The 20,324-nt window shown below is 38.9% G+C and overlaps 1 protein-coding gene and 2 long non-coding RNA genes across 11 annotated transcripts; 1 reads left to right on the top strand and 2 right to left on the bottom strand.

Moving 5' to 3' along the window:
* Nucleotides 1–312: 312 nt before the first annotated feature.
* LOC103960388 (disease resistance protein Roq1) lies at nt 313–15,149 on the top strand. Of its 4 annotated transcripts, none has more exons than XR_007256597.1 (6): nt 313–1,006; nt 4,657–4,712; nt 11,533–12,640; nt 13,141–13,422; nt 13,511–15,012; nt 15,043–15,149. XR_007256597.1 is itself a non-coding variant. In XM_048579708.1 (6 exons), the coding sequence occupies exons 1-6, from the start codon at nt 467–469 to the stop codon at nt 14,915–14,917; spliced, it is 3,324 nt and encodes a 1,107-aa protein (XP_048435665.1). In that variant the 5' UTR covers nt 313–466; the 3' UTR covers nt 14,918–15,149. The 4 variants fall into 4 exon arrangements, 3 of the variants coding, with proteins under 3 accessions (XP_048435665.1, XP_048435663.1, XP_048435664.1); XM_048579708.1 differs by having other exon boundaries at nt 13,511–13,565; nt 13,635–15,149; XM_048579706.1 differs by having other exon boundaries at nt 13,511–15,149.
* On the bottom strand, nt 1,101–7,527 carry LOC125475205. Its single transcript, XR_007256622.1, has 2 exons — nt 7,263–7,527; nt 1,101–3,978 (listed from the first exon to the last, which is right to left on the bottom strand). It is a non-coding gene; the product is annotated as an uncharacterized LOC125475205 (long non-coding RNA).
* On the bottom strand, nt 14,783–20,112 carry LOC108868176. 6 transcript variants are annotated; one of them, XR_007256618.1, is made up of 5 exons: nt 19,831–20,112; nt 19,050–19,731; nt 16,990–18,961; nt 15,600–16,174; nt 14,783–14,920 (listed from the first exon to the last, which is right to left on the bottom strand). It is a non-coding gene; the product is annotated as an uncharacterized LOC108868176 (long non-coding RNA). The 6 variants fall into 6 exon arrangements; XR_007256619.1 differs by lacking the exon at nt 14,783–14,920 and having other exon boundaries at nt 15,412–16,174; nt 16,990–18,310; nt 18,774–18,961; XR_007256615.1 differs by lacking the exon at nt 14,783–14,920 and having other exon boundaries at nt 15,412–16,174; nt 19,050–19,162; nt 19,604–19,731.
* Between the last annotated feature and the right edge of the window lie 212 nt (nt 20,113–20,324).

The raw sequence follows: 20,324 nt of genomic DNA, 5'->3' as shown, positions 1-20,324 counted from the left end.
TACTAGTGCACCAACTTCGCCCAAATGCTACAGTAGTCCTTGTTGAGATCAGATCACATTGGATGCTCTGCTGATCAAAAGATGAAATCGAGCAACAAAGTTTGTACGTAAAACGCGTAAGGCCCCCGTCGCGGGGCCCGTGGGGCCCGCGGGGGAGGAGGGGTGGTGTGTGTGTTTTGTTGATGATGATGTACCCTTAGTTTGTCTTTCTTCATGTGTGAACGCGTTGAAGCTTTCTACGCGGAAGGTAAAGGTGCTTCAGTTGGGGTTCTTCTTTTTCCTCTCTTCGATGATTTTCTAGGAAAGGCCTGAGCACCATAAAATTTTCAATAACTTAATAAATCTCATTCATCTCAAATATTCCGTTCTCTTTCTTTGACATATTATCAAGCGCTCGCCTCTTTCTCTTCTTTTTTACTCACAAGTTACAAGTCTATTGTTAGTTCCTTGAGAGAGACACAAACAGATGGATGGTATTGAAGCTAATATCACCCCTCGTCGAGAAAAAAGACACAAACAGATGGATGAGATTGAAGCTAATATCTCTCCTCGTCGAGAAAAGAGACACAAACAGATGGATGGTATTGAAGCTAATATCCCCCCTGTTCAGGAAAAGTATGATGTGTTTGTCAGTTTCAGAGGTGAGGACACCCGCCGTGGTATTACCAGCCATCTTCATGCTGCCTTACTTCAGAAGAAAATTGAAACCTACATAGATTACAGACTTCAGAAAGGAGAAGAAATCGGACCTGCCCTTCTAGAGGCAATCGAGAAATCCACGCATTCGGTGATCATTTTCTCACAAAACTATGCTTCTTCCACATGGTGTTTGGATGAGCTTGTGCATATACTCGAATGCAAGGAAAGACATGGCCAGAAGGTTATACCCGTATTCTATGACATCAATCCATCTGATGTACGAAAACAACACGGGAGTTATGCGGATGCATTTGCTCAACTTGAAAAACGTTTCAAGGACAGTATTGATAAGGTGCACAAGTGGAGGGTTGCTTTGAAGGCTGCAGCCGATCTGTCTGGGTTTGATTATTCAAACAATCACGGGTAAGTAACTCATTATTTAACTTGTATAAAATTATAAATTTTATTTAAACTTGTGAGAATTTGATTAGATTTGGTAAAGCATTACTCTATTTTAAACTTGGGGAGGGGTGGGGCACTGTAGCTTTGCTGCAATGCAATTGAGGGGAGATTTTGGTTTTAACAAGACTTCATGCCCGTCCGTTGCTACAGGTCGAAAAATTTGTCATGTAATTAAATCAAATCATAAAGAAGAGTGGAATTTTTCTTGTAATTTAGAGAACAACATCACATCAAAGTAACATGTAATGTAACGAATGGAACAAAATAGAACATTTTAATAGACGGTGCAATCACAAAATATAATGTCTTTGCATCAGAAACAGATATAGAATGCAGTTCAATTAGCTTTTCGAACTTATTACAACAACTCTATTTACACATATTTACAGCAACTCTATCTGCACATATATGTACAATCATATTTACTATTATTTTTACACAAATACTAATCAGCTTTTTCAAACCTCCTTGGTCAACACACAGTTTGTTTTGCCCTCATATGCATGCTTCTATGTTACAAATTAAAAAATAGAAGTTGTTAATGTAAATCTAGGACATTTTAGTGAAGATGACGGAATAAAAGTGTAATTATTGAAAAGAGACTCTTAATTGCTAAAAACAATTGAATACTCAAGTACATTTAATATTTAATAGGGAAGTGTTATTGACACTCTAAAAATCTCGTTCTACATTCTTCAAAAGTGTATTTTTCTTTCTAAATATAGAAAGTTTGGAGTGTAAAATGAGATTTTTGGAGTGCTAATAGCAATTCCCTATTTAATATAGGTTAAAAACAAATATATGTTGATGTACGAATTTAAGTGTACCGGGAGAAGAAAAATAAAATTTCTTTTGCTCATGAATAATTAAAACTGACACATGTTAAAGCGTACATATGAAAGAAAGTGGACTTTTCAAATTGTTCATATCACATTTTCTATTAAGCTAACCACAATAGACTTTTCTATCACAATTATCTGCATCCAAGTATGAATAAAGGTTAACTAATGTGATTATTTTCATCCTATTGTAAATGGTAATATAACTTTCATTTTGCTGAATTGTAAACTGGGAGAAAAATATGCATAAATGTTGAAAAAGATTTATAAGATCTTAAAAATGTAGAAAATGAGTAGCAATTACCCTTCCAACTCAACTGGTAAACGAGAAGGAGGAAAAAGTAAACCAATGACTGAGTTTTCATTTTTTGTGTCATTGCTCTTATCATATTTGAAGCAAGCAACCAAATAGCATATAATAATTCCAATTTCGATCCACCCATCACAATCCCTGACCTGAAACTAATTACAACTCTGCAGTATGTACTTCCTAAAGAATATGAACATATAATTGTCACGCCTCGATCCCGACATACGTCTAGGATCGACACGTGACATAGAGACGTAGCGAACATCTTAACATACGTACAAGATACCAAATGAAATACTAGAACTAATACCACGAAATAAACACGATAGTGAACTCTCCCCCACAAAATATATACAAATCTGTACATTCAAAATACACAACCCTCATTAGGGCCAAGACATGACCATAGGCGGTCAAAATATAAGTTCCAAAAGAAATAATACAAAGAAAGATAAAAGGGCAACCTAATCACTCTAAATCTTTGATCTTTGCACTGCTACCCCTATCGGCTTCTTGTAAATCTCCTCAGGCTTGTCACATGTATAATTAGTGCCTAGACTTTGCGTTAACGCACCATAGCAAGTCAGAAAAGCTATCTTTTGTATGTCATCATCTTGGATCCTCAAGTGATGATAACCAATCCGCAAATCGAGCTTACTAAAATATTGAGCACCTTGAAGTTGGTCAAACAAGTCATCAATCCTCGATTGCGGGTACTTATTTCGCACTCACTCTATATCCATATTAAGCTCACGATAATTGATGCGCAAACACATGATCTGTCTTTTTTCTTCACAAAGAGAATGGCAGCACCCTAAGGTGAAACATTAGGTCGAATTAAACCTTTATCCATTAACTTCTGTAACTGCGCTTTGAGCTCTCTGAGTTTCAAAGGCGCCGTACGATATGGAGCCTTAGAAATAGGTGTTGTCTCTAGCATAAAGTCAATAGTGAACTCAATCTCCCTTACTGGATGCAAGCCATGTAACTCTGCAAGAAATACGTTAGGGAATTCTCCAACTACTGGAATGGCATTAATTTCACTATTTCCTTGCTCAACGGGTATGACATGAGCCAAGAAATAGGTGTTGTCTCTAGCATAAAGTCAATAGTGAACTCAATCTCCCTTACTGGATGCAAGCCATGTAACTCTGCAAGAAATACGTTAGGGAATTCTCTAACTACTGGAATGGCATTAATTTCACTATTTCCTTGCTCAACGGGTATGACATGAGCCAAATAATCCTGACATCCGTATCTCATGAGTCGTCTAGCCTTGGCAACTGATTCCATTACTGGTGGTGGAACAGGTTTATGAACTTTAGCAAACTAAAACGGAGGCCTGTCAAGTGGTCGAACAATTATCACTTTCTAAAAACAATTGAAATTCGCGCGATATATCGATAGGTAATCCATGCCTATAATGACATCTAGATCTCGCATCAGAATAATCATCAAATCTGCTGACATCTCACCCTGATCCACCTAAGCCTCACAAGATCAAACTACTTGGTCAACAATATGAGGCCTCGAAAAATGAGAGGAAATGGAGTATGTCACATCCATCGTCTCAATAGGTTTACCCAAAGACTTAACAAAAGTACTTGATGTAAAAGAATTCTCAGCTCCAAGATCAAACAATGGCCTAGCAGGGAGCGAATCAAGATGAATAGTACTTGTGACTATGTTAAGCTCAGCCTCGGCCTCCAAAGTGGATAATGCACAAACCTTGCCAACTCCATTGCTCCAGGCCCTAACTCGCTGAAAACTTCTTCCAAGCTGTCTTGTCGCTTTATTGTCTGGTCATTTGCTGTACAATCCTCTATTGAACTAAGTCAGAAGGTGTAACATCCCACATCGTCCAGGGGAGTGATCCTTAAAGGTATATTCCTATCCCTACCTAGCACGAGGCCTTTTGGGAGCTCACTAGCTTCAGGTTCCATGGGAACTCCGAAGTTAAGCGAGTAGCGCACGAGAGCATTCCCAAGATGGGTGACCCATCGGGAAGTTCTCGTGTAAGTTCCCAAAAACAAAATCGTGAGGGTGTGGTCGGGGCCCAAAGCGGACAATATCGTGCTACGGTGGTGGAGCAGACCCGGGAAGTGGTCAGCCCCGGGCCGGGATGTGACAATTTGGTATCAGAGCTTAACCCTGACCGCGTGTGTGCCGACGAGGACGTTAGGCCCCTAAGGGGGGTGGATTGTGACATCCCACATCGCCCAGGGGAGTGATCCTTAAATGTATATTCTCATCCCTACCTAGCACGAGGCCTTTTGGGAGCTCACTGGCTTCGGGTTCCATGGGAACTCCGAAGTTAAGCGAGTGGCGCACGGGAGTTATGCGGATGCATTTGCTCAACTTGAAAAACGTTTCAAGGACAGTATTGATAAGGTGCACAAGTGGAGGGATGCTTTGAAGGCTGCAGCCGATCTGTCTGGGTTTGATTATTCAAACAATCACGGGTAAGTAACTCATTATTTAACTTGTATAAAATTATAAATTTTATTTAAACTTGTGAGAATTTGATTAGATTTGGTAAAGCATTACTCTATTTTAAACTTGGGGAGGGGTGGGGTACTGTAGCTTTGCTGCAATGCAATTGATGGGAGATTTTGGTTTTAACAAGACTTCATGCCCGTCCGTTGCTACAGGACGAAAAATTTGTCATGTAATTAAATCAAATCATAAAGAAGAGTGGAATTTGTAATTTAGAGAACAACTTCACATCAAAGTAACATGTAATGTAAAGAATGGAACAAAATAAAACATTTTATTAGACGGTGCAATCACAAAATATAATGTCTTTGCATAAGAAACAGATGTAAAATGCAGTTCAATTAGCTTTTCAAACTTATTACAACAACTCTATTTACACTTATTTACAGCAACTCTATCTGCATATATATGTACAATCATATTTACTATTATTTACAAAATAGAACATTTTAAAAAATAGAAGTTGTTAACGTAAATCTAAGACATTTTAGTGAAGATGACGGAATAAAAGTGTAATTATTGAAGAGAGACTCTTAATTGCTAAAAACAATTGAATACTCAAGTGCATTTAATATTTAATAGGGAAATGTTATTAACATTTTAAAAATCTTATTATTTAAGTGTACCGGAAGGAGAAAAATAAAATTTCTTTTGCTCATGAATAATTAAAACTGACATATGTTAAAGCGTACATATGAAAAGAAAGTGGACTTTTCAAATTGTTCATATCACATTTTCTATTAAGCTAACCACAATAGACTTTTCTATCACAATTATCTGCATCCAAGTATGAATAAAGGTTAACTAATGTGATTATTTTCATCCTATTGTAAAATGGTAATATAACTTTCATTTTGCTGAATTGTAAACTGGGAGAAAAATATGCATAAATGTTGAAAAAGATTTATAAGATCTTAAAAATGTAGAAAAGGTGTAGCAATTACCCTTCCAACTCAACTGGTAAACGAGAAGGAGGAAAAAGTAAACCAATGACTGGGTTTTCATTTTTTGTGTCACTGCTCTTATCATATTTGAAGCAAGCAACCAAATAGCATATAATAATTCCAATTTCGATCCACCCATCACAATCCCTGACCTGAAACTAATTACAACTCTGCAGTATGTACTTCCTAAAGAATATGAACATATAATTGTCACGCCTCGATCCCGACATACGTCTAGGATCGACACGTGACATAGAGACGTAGCGAACATCTTAACATACGTACAAGATACCAAATGAAATACTAGAACTAATACCACAAAATAAACACGATAGTGAACTCTCCCCCACAAAATATATACAAATCTGTACATTCAAAATACACAACCCTCATTAGGGCCAAGACATGACCATAGGCGGTCAAAATATAAGTTCCAAAAGAAATAATACAAAGAAAGATAAAGGGGCAACCTAATCACTCTAAATCTTTGATTTTTGCACTGCTACCCCCATCGGCTCCTTGTAAATCTCCTCAGGCTTGTCACATGTATAATCAGTGCCTAGACTTTGCGTTAACGCACCATAGCGAGTCAGAAAAGCTATCTTTTCTATGTCATCATCTTGGATCCTCAATTGATGATAACCAATCCGCAAATCGAGCTTACTAAAATATTGAGCACCTTGAAGTTGGTCAAACAAGTCATCAATCCTCGATTGCGGGTACTTATTTCGCACTCACTCTATATCCATATTAAGCTCACGATAATTGATGCGCAAACACATGATCTGTCTTTTTTCTTCACAAAGAGAATGGCAGCACCCTAAGGTGAAACATTAGGTCGAATTAAACCTTTATCCATTAACTTCTGTAACTGCGCTTTGAGCTCTCTGAGTTTCAAAGGCGCTATACGATATGGAGCCTTAGAAATAGGTGTTGTCTCTGGCATAAGGTCAATAGTGAACTCAATCTCCCTTATTGGAGGCAAGCCATGTAACTCTGCAAGAAATACGTTAGGGAATTCTCTAACTACTGGAACGGCATTAATTTCACTATTTCCTTGCTCAACGGGTATGACATGAGCCAAATAACCCTGACATTCGTATCTCATGAGTCGTCTAGCCTTGGCAACTGATACCATTACTAGTGGTGGAACAGGTTTATGAACTTTAGCAAACTAAAACGGAGGCCTGTCAAGTGGTCGAACGGTTATCACTTTCTAAAAACAATTGAAATTCGCGCGATATATCGATAGGTAATCCATGCCTATAATGACATCTAGATCTCGCATCAGAATAATCATCAAATCTGCTAACATCTCACCCTGATCCACCTAAGCCTCACAAGATCAAACTACTTGGTCAACAATATGAGGCCTCGAAAAATGAGAGGAAATGGAGTATGTCACATCCATCGTCTCAATAGGTTTACCCAAAGACTTAACAAAAGTACTTGATGTAAAAGAATTCTCAGCTCCAAGATCAAACAATGGCCTAGCAGGGAGCGAATCAAGATGATAGTACTTGTGACTATGTTAAGCTCAGCCTCGGCCTCCAAAGTGGATAATGCACAAACCTTGCCAACTCGCTGAGAACCCATTTGAGACGTCCCAACTCCATTGCTCTAGGCCCTAACTCGCTGTGAACTTCTTCCAAGCTGTCTGTCGCTTTATTGTCTGGTCATTTGCTGTACAATCCTTTACTGAACCAAGTCAGAAGGTGTAACATCCCACATCGCCCAGGGGAGTGATCCTTAAATGTATATTCCTATCCCTACCTAGCACGAGGCCTTTTGGGAGCTCACTGGCTTCGGGTTCCATGGGAACTCCGAAGTTAAGCGAGTAGCGTACGAGAGCATTCCCAAGATGGGTGACCCATCGGGAAGTTCTCGTGTGAGTTCCCAAAAACAAAATCGTGAGGGCGTGGTCGGGGCCCAAAGCGGACAATATCGTGCTACGGTGGTGGAACAGGCCCGGGAAGTGGTCCGCCCCGGGCCAGGATGTGACAATTTGTTATCAGAGCCTAACCCTGACCGCATGTGTGCCGACGAGGACGTCGGGCCCCTAAGGGGGGTGGATTGTGACATCCCACATCGCCCAGGGGAGTGATCCTTAAATGTATATTCTCATCCCTACCTAGCACAAGGCCTTTTGAGAGCTCACTGGCTTCGGGTTCCATGGGAACTCCGAAGTTAAGCGAGTAGCGCACGAGAGCATTCTCAGGATGGGTGCCCATCAGGAAGTTCTCGTGTGAGTTCCCAAAAACAAAACCGTGAGGGCGTGGTCGGGGCCCAAAGCGGACAATATCGTGCTACGGTGATGGAGCGGGCTCGAGAAGTGGTCCGTCCCGGGCAGGGATGTGACAGAAGGTGCTCTAGAAGGCCTACTCTACGCCGAATATGCTACTGAGCCCCCAGCACTAGTAGCAGGTCTACCAGCTCTGTTAGCAGTAGTCTGTGGGCAATCTTAAAATAGTGACCAGTCTTGCCGCACTGGTACAAGTCTTAGAACCATCTCTACATGTGTCATAGTGTCGACGTCCTCAGTGAGTACAAATCCATGGAAGTGTCTTCTGTGGCTGGTATCGAGATCCTCTAAAATAAATTTTTGAATGCCTTTCAGAAAAAGTTTGGGGTCCTGCGCTATGAGTACCTCCTCGAAAACGACTCTGAAGACTCACCTCAACAGAATGTTGAGAGCCTTCTCTAACTTAGCTTGGAAATCTCCATGAAAAGTACCCTGATTTTCTCTATGTGACAATCCATGAGAACCACCAAACGAGAATCTCTGGCATTTTTTGGATATACCCGAAAACGCATCAGATGACTGGCCCTCTGACCAGGCCCTCTTCCTTTGTTTTCCACTCGCTCGTGCCTCCATTCCTCATTAAGCTCTGTTGTGCATGCACGATCAATCGACTGAGCGAATAAAGGCAATCCCTAACAGATAACAGATTCCTTATACTAGGCTTGAATGCCATAATAAGTTTCTTCGTTTTCTTTTCCTCATAGAGGTGTTGAGAGAAACAGTAAAGTTAACTAAAACGGGCCACATGATCAGCAACTGTGGTGGTGCCCTGCTCAATAGTGGCGAAATCTACCTCCAGCTCATCCCAAAATGACTCTGAAAAATATTGCCCAAAGATGCAGTCTGAAATCACTCCTAAGTTAAGGGTCCTCCGACTACCAATAAAGAACGAGTGATATGATGCCACTCGTAAGCCTACCTGTTAACATATACACTGCAAGGTCTACCTACTCCTCAGGTGAGCATCACAAAACGGTGAAAACTCTGGCGATCCAATTGGTCCAAGACTCAGTCGTTCATATATCAGTACTACCATTGAATGAAAGCAGTTTATAAGTACGAAACTCTCCATATAGAGACTTCTCCCTACTAGAAGTCGCACGTACGTGAGCCTGCATCAACTGTGTCAAATCATCAATGGCCTAAAAAGCACCATCGGGTCCATCATAATCGTGGCTAGCCTTTTTAATCAATAGCAGAAGTGTCGAGGACATCATCCCCAAGCGGCCGAATAACACCATGTGGGGTCGTCATAATATATCTAGTGCATGGAAGAATTCAACATAAGCATATACACGAAATTAGAGAAACGAATCCACACGACCTAATTAAGGTCTAGTACCCAACCTACCCAAGGCTTCCTCACTCTAAGGTTAAGGTATGGGAACCTAAACCTAAGCTTTGATACCACCAAAAGTTGTCACACCCCGATCCCGACGTACGTCCAGGATTGACACATGACACAGGTACGTAGGGGACGTCTTAACTACTTACAAGATACTAAATGAAATACTAGAACTAATACCTCAAAATAAACATGATAGTGGGCTCTCCCCCTCAAAATATATACAAATTTGTACTCTCAAAATACACAACCCTCACTAGGGCCAAGACATGCCCATAGACACTTAAAATATAAATCACAAAAGAAATAATACAAGGAGGGATAAAGGAGTAACCTAATCGCTCCAAGTCTCTGATCTTTGCACTTCTACCCCACCGGTTCCTCATAATCTACTCAAGCCTGTCACATGTACAATCAGTGCTAAAGTCCACGTTAGCGCACCCTAGCATGAATATCAAGACGTCACGTACTATCGTCGCCTAGGTCGAGGTCCAATTTGGCCGAGAAGTGGCCTGAAATCACCCAAGACCATCGGAATCCTAAGATGAGTGTTCTTCGAACCCCGAAACTCCAACCAATGCTTAGGCCTTGTTTTTAGGTTCAAGGACGGTCTATTGGTGGCGCTGGTCGAAAGAACAAGCTTCAGAAACGGCCAATCGCCATCGAATATTCACGGACCCGTTAGTGGAGTTTTTCGTGAAACCAAGGCAAAAATCTCGTCGAGCTTGTGGTGGAAGGTCGAGAAAAGCCAAACAAAATTGACAGAAATCACGCCGAAAATTGCAGAGGGTTCGAGTCAGAAGTCGGGTCACGAAGGGGGAATGGGTCATGCTAGGTTCCCTCCTCTCTTCTCTGATTGGTCACCTCACTATCACTCGCTCTCTCTCCAATTAGCCATTCCCCTAAATTAATGGGAGCTTCTAGTTATATATTAAACATTTTTATTTTATTTTCTTAATCGAACTTCAAGTGTCCGTAACATCTTCGTTATCACTCCAATTTGCGAACGGTTTTCGCCCACGCGCTCATGGAATTGAGTTTGATTCTAAAACACAAATTGTGACCTCGAAAGGTCTACAAATTTTGAAAGATTAATTACAAAAAGTCCTACCTTGTAACTATACAATTCAAATTCTAAAATTGACGGAATTAGAATAAAATAAAAATAATGTAAATACGAAATATGGAATTAAATAATAAAATGCATAATTAATAATGAAATTCTAGGAACGAAATTTCACATATACAATAAAGCAGCATGTTTGGTGAAATTTAGGGTTGTTTAATTGAACACCCAAAACGTTCAATCTTATACAAATGAATAGTGTTGCGACCTATAACCCATTCAAACATTCAATAAAGCAGCTCCCTCTCTTTCTCTCTATGTAACCCTTCCACTTACTGAATCACAAGTCTCGTACGAACAGGTCATACTTGCCCATGTTCACGGCTCCATCTCTCCTTCTCTCTCTGTAACACTTTCCTCAATCTCACCGACTGCAACCCGCACCTCTACCTATTCTAAAATGATAATTGCCTAGCCACCTTTTACCTCAGACCGTTGGATCTAAAATCCGGATGGGCATTACGGTCATTTGACATCTAATCAGGCCTTCCTCCTTAGCCACCCATAACAAAGCCCACTTTAGGCCCAAACACACCAATCATACCCCCGCGTATAGGAATTTTTTTCTCAAAGGATAGAAATTCTTTAAATAAATCAAAATCCCCAATTGAAATTGCCCTATAGCTTAGCTACAAGGCCACCCCTCCCAACTTTAGGCTAGGGTAATTACGAAATTGCCATTGCTTTGTGGGTTTGGGGAGGGGTGGCCTTGTTCCTTGGCCAAGCATATAATTAGTTGTAGTTCATTTAAACGTATCTGATTTCTCTTTAGGGTTAATGATTTCATTAGTGGGACAAGTTCATTTTCTTCAAAAAGATAGTGGGTTGAATGCTATAATACGCAAGCTTACTTAGTTGTATTGTTGTTTACCTAAAAACAAATGTATTTCTATTTTAATATTGCTTTAATTTTATTTTGAGGAGAAAATACACAAGATTTCTTTTCTTGCACAAATATACGGTGTTAAAACTTTTAGTATATTTCTTTTTTTACGTGACAACTTTTGCGACTAGCCTTTAAGGCTAACTATTGTTTTTTTCTACATAATCATACATGTATATATGCCAGGACGGAGGCAGATCTAATTAAGAATGTTGTCGATCAAATTTGGACAAACTTGAATTGTGAATCATCATGTGATTTAGATGGCTTGGTTGGAATTGAAAGCCGCATTCAACAAATTGAATTGCGACTGGGCATTGACTCAAAGGACGCTTGCATCACTATAGGTATTTGGGGCATGGGTGGTATTGGCAAGACCACCCTTGCTGAAACTGTATTTCACAAACTCTCTTCTAAATTCAAAGCTTCTTGTTTTCTTAAAAATGTCAAGGAGAAATCAGAACAACCAGATGGACTAGATTGCTTGCAAAAGAAACTTCTAAGTGACATTTTCAAGGGAGAAAGTCTATCCATAGAATCAACTATTGTTCGAAGGAGGCTTAGCCGCACAGAGGTCCTCATTGTTATTGATGATGTGAGTAGTCCAATGCAAATGCAACGTTTAGCTGGTGATCTTCAACGGTATGGCACTGGAAGTAGAATCATTATCACAAGTAGAGATAAGGACACACTTAGACAAATTGTTGAAGAGGAGAATATCTACGAAGTTGAGGTATTAAAATCGGATGACGCTTTTCAGCTCTTCTGTTTGCATGCTTTCAAGAATAACACTACTCGTAGAACAGATTATGAGGAGTTATCAAAAAAGATCGTGGATTATGCCAGAGGCGTTCCCTTAGATCTTATAGTTCTGGGGTCCTTATTTTTCAATTGCCAGAGTAAAGAAGAATGGGAAGATGAATTCAACAAATTAAAACGATTTCCTAGACAAGATATCCAGAAAGTGTTGAGAATAAGTTACAATAGATTGGAAGAAAATGAGAAGCAGATATTTTTGGATATAGCATGTTTTCATAAAGGGAAGGAAGTGAGTGAGGTAGAACGAATGTTACATGTTCGTGGATTCTTTGCAACATCGGGAATTAGAAATCTCCATGATAGATCTCTCATATCAATTTATTCAGACAAATGGGTAAGGAAAGTCATAGAGATGCATGATTCACTACAAGAAATGGGAAGGACAATTGTTCAAGAACAATGTATTGAAGATCCTGGTAAACGGAGTAGGTTGTTCACGAATGAGGAAATCTATCGTGTACTGAATAGTAACATGGTAAGAGCCAAATGCATTCAATGCTTTCTTTTCTTTTCTGTTTTTTTAAAGAAAAAATAAATAGCAAATCTGAGAAGATAACACAACAAAATAAAACTCATTTATAAAAAGAAGTCAGATTCTTAAAATATTAATTTTATTGAATTTTATTGCAAAAATGCTATTCTTAATATTTATTTATACCATTATTTGGATCATCTCTCTAATAGAGATGAGACCTCCATGCAATGACGGATCCTATCTTTATTAGAAAGATAGTACAAGTGATGGTACAACTAAGTGATAAGAAAACTCTACTATTTTTTTATTGTGATAGGAAGTCTATGTAGTCTTTGTTATTTTATTAAAATTAGCTTTGATATTTTACTAGAAACTTGTACATCATTACCATCGTAAATACTCTAGATTATTCTATAACTTTGTTGAATTCTTTTTCTAAACAAGCATTACATTTTAACATGTTGAAAATATATACATTTAAACTTTGTTCTTATTGTCAGGAAAGTCCAATTGTTGAAGCCATATTCCTTAAATGGCATAAGAGTGAAGAGCGACGACCATGGAACTTCAAATTGATGTCAAACCTAAGAATGCTATTTGTGCATAATTCTCAAATAATTGACTTCAAACCCACCACTTCTGTAGACCTTCCCGATGCTCTTCGCTACCTTGACTGGTTAGGATATCCACTAGAATCTTTGCCGTCAAAATTTTCGCCGGAAAATCTAGTTGAGCTTCATATGCCATGGAGCCGAGTTAAGAAGCTCTGGAAAGAAGACCAGGTATATTATATGCCTATTCTAACTCTTGTATAAAATTTAGTGTAGAAATCATATTAATTCTTGATATTTCTCTCTACTCTTGTTACAGAGACTTGTCAACTTACAAGTGCTCGATCTGCATGGCTCTATAGATCTAACTGAAGTTCCAAATCTCTCTGGGAGTCTAAAAATTGTGGACATAAATCTCTCTGGCTGTGGAAGTTTGGTTGAAATTCCAGAGATGCCAGGAAATATTAAATACTTGGATTTATCTTACACTGGTATAAAGGAGTTGACCCAGTCAGTTTGGTCTCACGAAAAAATTTCTTACTTGAATATAAGTCATTGCGGAGACCTTGAGAAACTTCCAAGCAACATGTGTAAGCTGAAAGTCTCTGGTTCTTTTAATCTAGATGGGTGCACATCTCTTGCCGAGTTTTCTGAGCTTCCGAGGGATATAACTAAATTATCATTGATTGATTGCAACAAACTTGTGAGTCTACCAACCAACATTTGTAAGTTGAAATATCTCAAGGAACTCAATCTCTCCGGCTGCTCTAAACTTGAAAACTTTCCAAAGATCTTGGAGCCAGTGGAACATTTGGAGTCTTTAAATTTAAGTGGAACAACGGTTCAAGAGCTACACTCATCAATCGAGTTTCTCCATGCTCTCAAAATACTTGATCTACATGGTTGCAAAAGGCTTTCAAGCATTCCAAAGAGCATTTGTAAGTTGAAATATCTCGAGAAACTCGATCTCTCTTGGTGCCCCAAACTTGAAAACTTCCCAGAGATCTTGGAGCCAATGGAACATTTGGAGTCTTTAAATTTAAGTGGAACAACGGTTCAAGAGCTACACTCATCAATCGAGTTTCTCCATGCTCTCAAAATACTTGATCTACATCGTTGCGAAGGGCTTTCAAGTATTCCAAAGAGCATTTGTAAGTTGAAATATCTCGAGGAACTCGATCTCTCTTGGTGCCCCAAACTTGAAAACTTCCCAAAGATCTTGGAGCCAATGGAACATTTGAAGTCTTTAAATTTAAGTGGAACAATGGTTCAAGAGCTACACTCATCAATCGAATTTCTCCATGCTCTCAAAATACTTGATCTACATCGTTGCGAAGGGCTTTCAAGTATTCCAAAGAGCATTTGTAAGTTGAAATATCTCGAGGAACTCGATCTCTCTTGGTGCCCCAAACTTGAAAACTTCCCAGAGATCTTGGAGCCAATGGAACATTTGAAGTCTTTAAATTTAAGTGGAACAATGGTTCAAGAGCTACACTCATCAATCGAATTTCTCCATGCTCTCAAAATACTTGATCTACATCGTTGCGAAGGGCTTTCAAGTATTCCAAAGAGCATTTGTAAGTTGAAATATCTCGAGGAACTCGATCTCTCTTGGTGCCCCAAACTTGAAAACTTCCCAAAGATCTTGGAGCCAATGGAACATTTGAAGTCTTTAAATTTATGGGGAACAGCGGTCACTGCTCCAGCGCGAAACGCGTTTTTATAACCACTGACAGATGTAAACAAGATCATAAAGTTAAGGGGTAGGGCAACTTATAGCTCCCAAAAGTCATGTTCATGGTCATACTATATAGGCTCATAACTGTAACCATGGACAGTGTTCATGCCTGCACTATCAGCTCGAAATGTCATATGCAATAACGACATGTTCTCTTTCAAGATAATGTGGCATGATGGATGGGTACTCATTCTATCAATCAAGATTGCACATTCACACATGACTCAATTTAATTGTATTTATGGATGTTTGTATGTCAATTGGCCAGCAAAAAATTACACCCAATTACAAATAAAATTTTATATCTACAAAGTACCCATGGCATACGTAAGTTTTTACATCTAAATACGAACACATTATGCAAAGGACGAACATCCAGCGGCAAAGCATCTCGCAGAAAAATATGCTTGATCTAGCCTGTTATGTTGAGGAATTCAAGCTAAACTCCAACAACTAAAACATTGTCAATCATCCACCACCCAGAAGAGGAAAAATAAACAACTTTAACTCCGGGATAGGGATAGTACAAGTTTTGCAAAGATACATCAGTTCAGTTAACAGCTAACATGAAGAGAAACAAACTGAAGAAAAGAGCTTCAATAAGCACATATATGGCACCTGTGCCTGTAAAACACAAGCCAAAAGATGAATAAAAAGAAAATAGGACTACCTCTTGGTCGTCCCTATTTCAGAAATAGGTCGCGGGTTTGTGCACCAGTGATCTTCCCATCTGTATGCGTCAACTTTCACAAAAATATTGGTGTACTTCTGAACATCAGTTTGCGTCAAACTAAGCCATGATATATGAGACTGACTAGAAGCAGAGTTCCCAGCACTGGATGAAACTCTAGTAGCACTAGTCTGAGACCTGCTGGTTTGCTTTTGCAAATGACCGGGCCTGCTGAGGCTGGCTACCAACCTGGGTACTTGGGCTAGCTGAAGACTGGGTCCCAACAAATACTGGTACAATGGCTGATGAGATAAGTACGTTGCCAGGAGGAAAATTCTGCTTTGGTTAAGATGGGGTTGCAGAAAACACATCATCTCCAAACGATGAGTCGGGTGTTGCTGCAAGATTTATCTTGGGTGCAGGTATTCTAGCTTCAGCCGGGCCATATCATGCTGCCTTCACCATTTCTGGCGTAAGTTCTCTCTTACTTGTGCCACAGTGACAATTCTAAGGGCATTGTAAAACTCTGCCTGACCAAGGAAACTAGTCTGCCCCGGGTCTGCACGTGCCGAAATCTGCCAATAAATGTAAGCAACCAATATTAAACTAAAACATATCCTCGTCCAAAACAAAAACTAGAACATATCCAAACTTCTGTTACAAAAAGATAATGAGAAAGTGCACTCATATAATCAATCTTTAACATATTATGCCCCCGGTTATCATTTGATTTGGAAATTCCTTCAGCAAAACAAATATAAAGCTCCAAGAACCTATTTGTCAATGTGGTCATGACCCAAGAACATTTCCCTTGTATGCTACAATCCTAACTATTCCGTAGTCATCTTATGCTGTAGGTTTTCACTACTACACAATTGTAATGTAATAAACAATTCTTGGGTCATATAAGTTTATAACACATTTCTAAAGTCTGCTTACCACCTGAGGTCGAAAGAATACACCAAAAAGTAAATTAATGACCTGATAACACAACTATCTCAAATTCACTAACTGTTGTATTAAGTCCTTCATCTTCTTATTTTCTACCATTTGAACATCAATTCCGCATTATACTACGATCGGGAGGGGCTAATTCAAACCCCTACGGTAAAATAAGAACAGCCCTGACGCAAAATAAAAATCTCAGCTTAGATCAGCGAATTACAACATCCCAAGCTCACATTAATCACTTCAACTACAATTAGACTAAAAGTTCAAAATCAATCTGATTTGGAACACATTTCCACCAGCATAAATCCCGATCAACCACTATAATTACACAAATATAATCATACACACTACAATATACATCCACTTATACATATAAATATATATAATATATATATACACACAAGCATATACATGTAGAGAGAGAGTAACTGCGCCAGACCTGTTTGGGGAGACCGGAGCCCTGGAAGAAAGCGACTGCTTCATTGCCACTAATCTGGCCATTGCGTTCCAAACTGGCTCGTCGAAAATACGCATTGAAGAGATCCACTTTTGTCGATTGGTTCTACACCGATGCAATCGCCACCGTCGGATTGCGATTCGCGGAAAATTAGACCATGGAATCAATCGAGACCTCCACGCGCTCAGGCTGCCGTACACGTGAGTAGCGCCTGGAAGAATCAGAAAACCACGAATTCGAAGGACAAAAGTTTCGATGCCTTAGAAAACGACGACGTACAACAGGGATTTGGTAGCCCTAAACCCTAAACTTTCAATATGTTAAATGTCTTATGCTTCTAAAACCAAAACCAGTATGCAATCTGACATGTGTATGAGGAAATTAGCATCATTGAGTGCTTGTTCCTAGGACACAACTGGGGGTGTTTATTCCTACCAATAATGTGACCGTATGCCAGATTTTAGGCCAGGCTTATTCCAGTTCCTCCTACAGATGTCAGATTGCATGCTGAGTTCAATCTGAGAAACATAAGATGCCTTCAAGTCACCAACCAACTGTTTGAAAGTTTTAGATTGCCGTTACAAAGTAAAGAGAACAGTCCATATGAAAAAACCTTTGAGTAGTTTCCTTGCTTGCACATGCCAACAAGTCTTTGAGTAGCCCTTATGAAAAAACGCCAACATAGATGGGAAGAAGAAGAAAAGGCATGCGCAAGCAAGTGAACAACGAGCATACATGGCTGATAAGCCCACGACCGCTCCTGAGGGTAGCTGGAGTAGGCGGGGCAGTCTAGGACCCCACTTCGGAGGGGTTCCCAAATTATACATACATACATATGTATATATATATATATATATGGGGATAATGTTAGGGATATCAAAATTTTAAAGGAGTTTTAATGAAACACTCCCGGTATTGTTCACTTTAACGAAAAATGACAATTTTACTCTAACAAGTCACTCCCGGCACTATTCACTTACAACACCTTTTTATCCTTTTAATTAAAACTCAAAGTTTTAAAGCCTTTTTCATTAGTTATCCAAAATTTTAAACCAAATTTGAAAATCAAATGATATGTCACCAATATGAAATACGCACGTTAATCAACACTTACGTGATAATCTAATCATCAACAACCACATATTTGGTTTGCAAATTGGTTTAATATTTTGGTTTCCCTATCATTACCTTATATATAAACTAATATTACAAACTTTGTCCATTCAAATAAGAAGTTTACCGACTTTGAGCCATTGATTATTTGCTTATAGAATTTTGTTAACCATACCAGTTACCATTGCCTCTGCAAAAAGAAGTTTTTCAAAATTAACGTTGATCAAATCTTTTCTTCAATCAACTATGTCACAAGAACTATTGAATGAGTAAGCTATTTTATGAATTACAAAAAGAATTGGTTGATTAGATTGTGTAAACTTAATTAGTACATTTGCGTCATAAAAAGCAAAACGTGTAATATTTAAGTAATGTTTGTATATCTTTCTTCAATTTATCATTGGTCTTACTCTAAAAACTAATTGTATAAACTACCATGTGAAGTTGCATTCCATAACATATATTTAGAGTTGCTGGTGACCCAACAAACCCAACAATGCTCGGGTATTCCATAACTTTTACACACGTTAATTTAGTTTCATATCTAATGTTTAAGAATCATTTTGATACCCATAAACACAATGTATGAGTTATCAAAGCTTCTTCAAATCACAAAGAAAGAACTATGCACAAGTGGGAGAGTACAAGTGCACCTTAAATGCTTCCTTGATAGCCATATCGACTAAATATTCCTCGGTCAAGATTTTAAGCTCATCCACCCTGCATCACAAACAAATGTAGACAACCATTAACAAACCTACTCCACTTTTGTTCATGGCCAGCGATTCTTCAAAAATGATGCCCACGCATCCTATTCCAAACCGCAGTGCCAAGGCAACTCCTGTATCATGAGTTTGTCTCATCAACTTAGCGTTGTAACAAAGCATCCTTTTTAAATGTGTACAATTATATGCTGAAGAAGTACTTACGAAATCATGGGAAAGGCACTTTTCAACAACCATGCTGGAAATAAAATGTTATCTAATTGGCAGCAACCCAGGATTGGTTAATTGCCACTACCCAGTTCCAGCTGCTGCAAATACTGCAATAGCTTTTAGCAAATCAGGCTTTGGCCGGTAACTGGCCTCAAATTCTTGCGAGCTCGTTTCATCAACCGAACATAGAGGATCACATGATCAAGAACTTAGAGTTCAACTCCTAATAATATGCTAAAAGGTGATTCAAAACTTTCAAGTTTCGACAATTCAGTTTTCAAACAGCATCTAATAGGCAATCCATGAGAAACCCATGTCTTAACCTATTAGGCAATTCCATTCCCATGAACTAATTACTAAAATTATGTGCAGGTGCAACTGATACATTTCAAATACTCATATTAACGACTTGATCAAACGGGCTTTCAAAGTGCTAATTTTCACAAGTTTATCCGAGTATATTAAACTTTTCAGGAATTACACAATTCAAATTTAGACAAAGTTTGCCAAAATTAACCAAAAAATATGGCAAAAATAGCAAAACTAACAACTGGGCACGGTTAAAAACGAGAGCTCCTGCTCCTCTTCCTTATCGCCACCAATATTGTTGGCACCGCCGCTGCGATTCTCCGCCAACATCTATCTGCTGCTAGCGTAAAACTCTAAGCTTTAATCGCTAGCGGAGTGCAGAAAAATCAATTCAAAAAGAAAATCCTAGAAATCACTTATGTTGTTATTGAATAAGAAAAGAGAGAAGATGATTCTAGTGCCTTACGAAATTTTCGATTGCGCTTCAGGATCTCCGATTGTGGTCCATAATTTCCGATGATTCTCCCAAAATCTCTGATTGGATGGATTAGGGCTCTCATTTTTCAGTCGAATATGAAAGATGAGAAGGTGGAGGGAGAGAAGAATGAAAGGCGCGCACGTTCTTTTTCGTCTGAAAAATAAAGCGCCTAATTGAAAACTTAAAACAACATTTAGGCGCTATATTATTATCAGCGACACCATTTGCGACGCATTTAAAAATCCTTGGATCCCTTACATCAGGACCCATTCTGGATACACCAATGGATGGTGCCATAGAGTAATTTTTCGGTGTACCCGGCACACCAAATTTTTTTGGTGTACCCTCACTCATAATGGTGAGGGTACACCAAAAAAATTTGGTGCACCCTCACTTTTTGTACACCAAAAAAATTCTAATGAGTGAGGGTACACCAAAAAAATTTGGTGTACCCGGTACACCTAAAAATTTTCCGGTGCCAT

Source organism: the organism of the source record quoted next, unplaced genomic scaffold, assembly GCF_019419815.1.
Source record: "Pyrus x bretschneideri cultivar Hongxiangsu unplaced genomic scaffold, Pyrus_bretschneideri_v1 Contig14, whole genome shotgun sequence".
In the NCBI taxonomy this organism is placed as follows: domain Eukaryota; kingdom Viridiplantae; phylum Streptophyta; class Magnoliopsida; order Rosales; family Rosaceae; genus Pyrus; species Pyrus x bretschneideri.
This window is presented reverse-complemented; position numbering and strand designations above follow the sequence as displayed.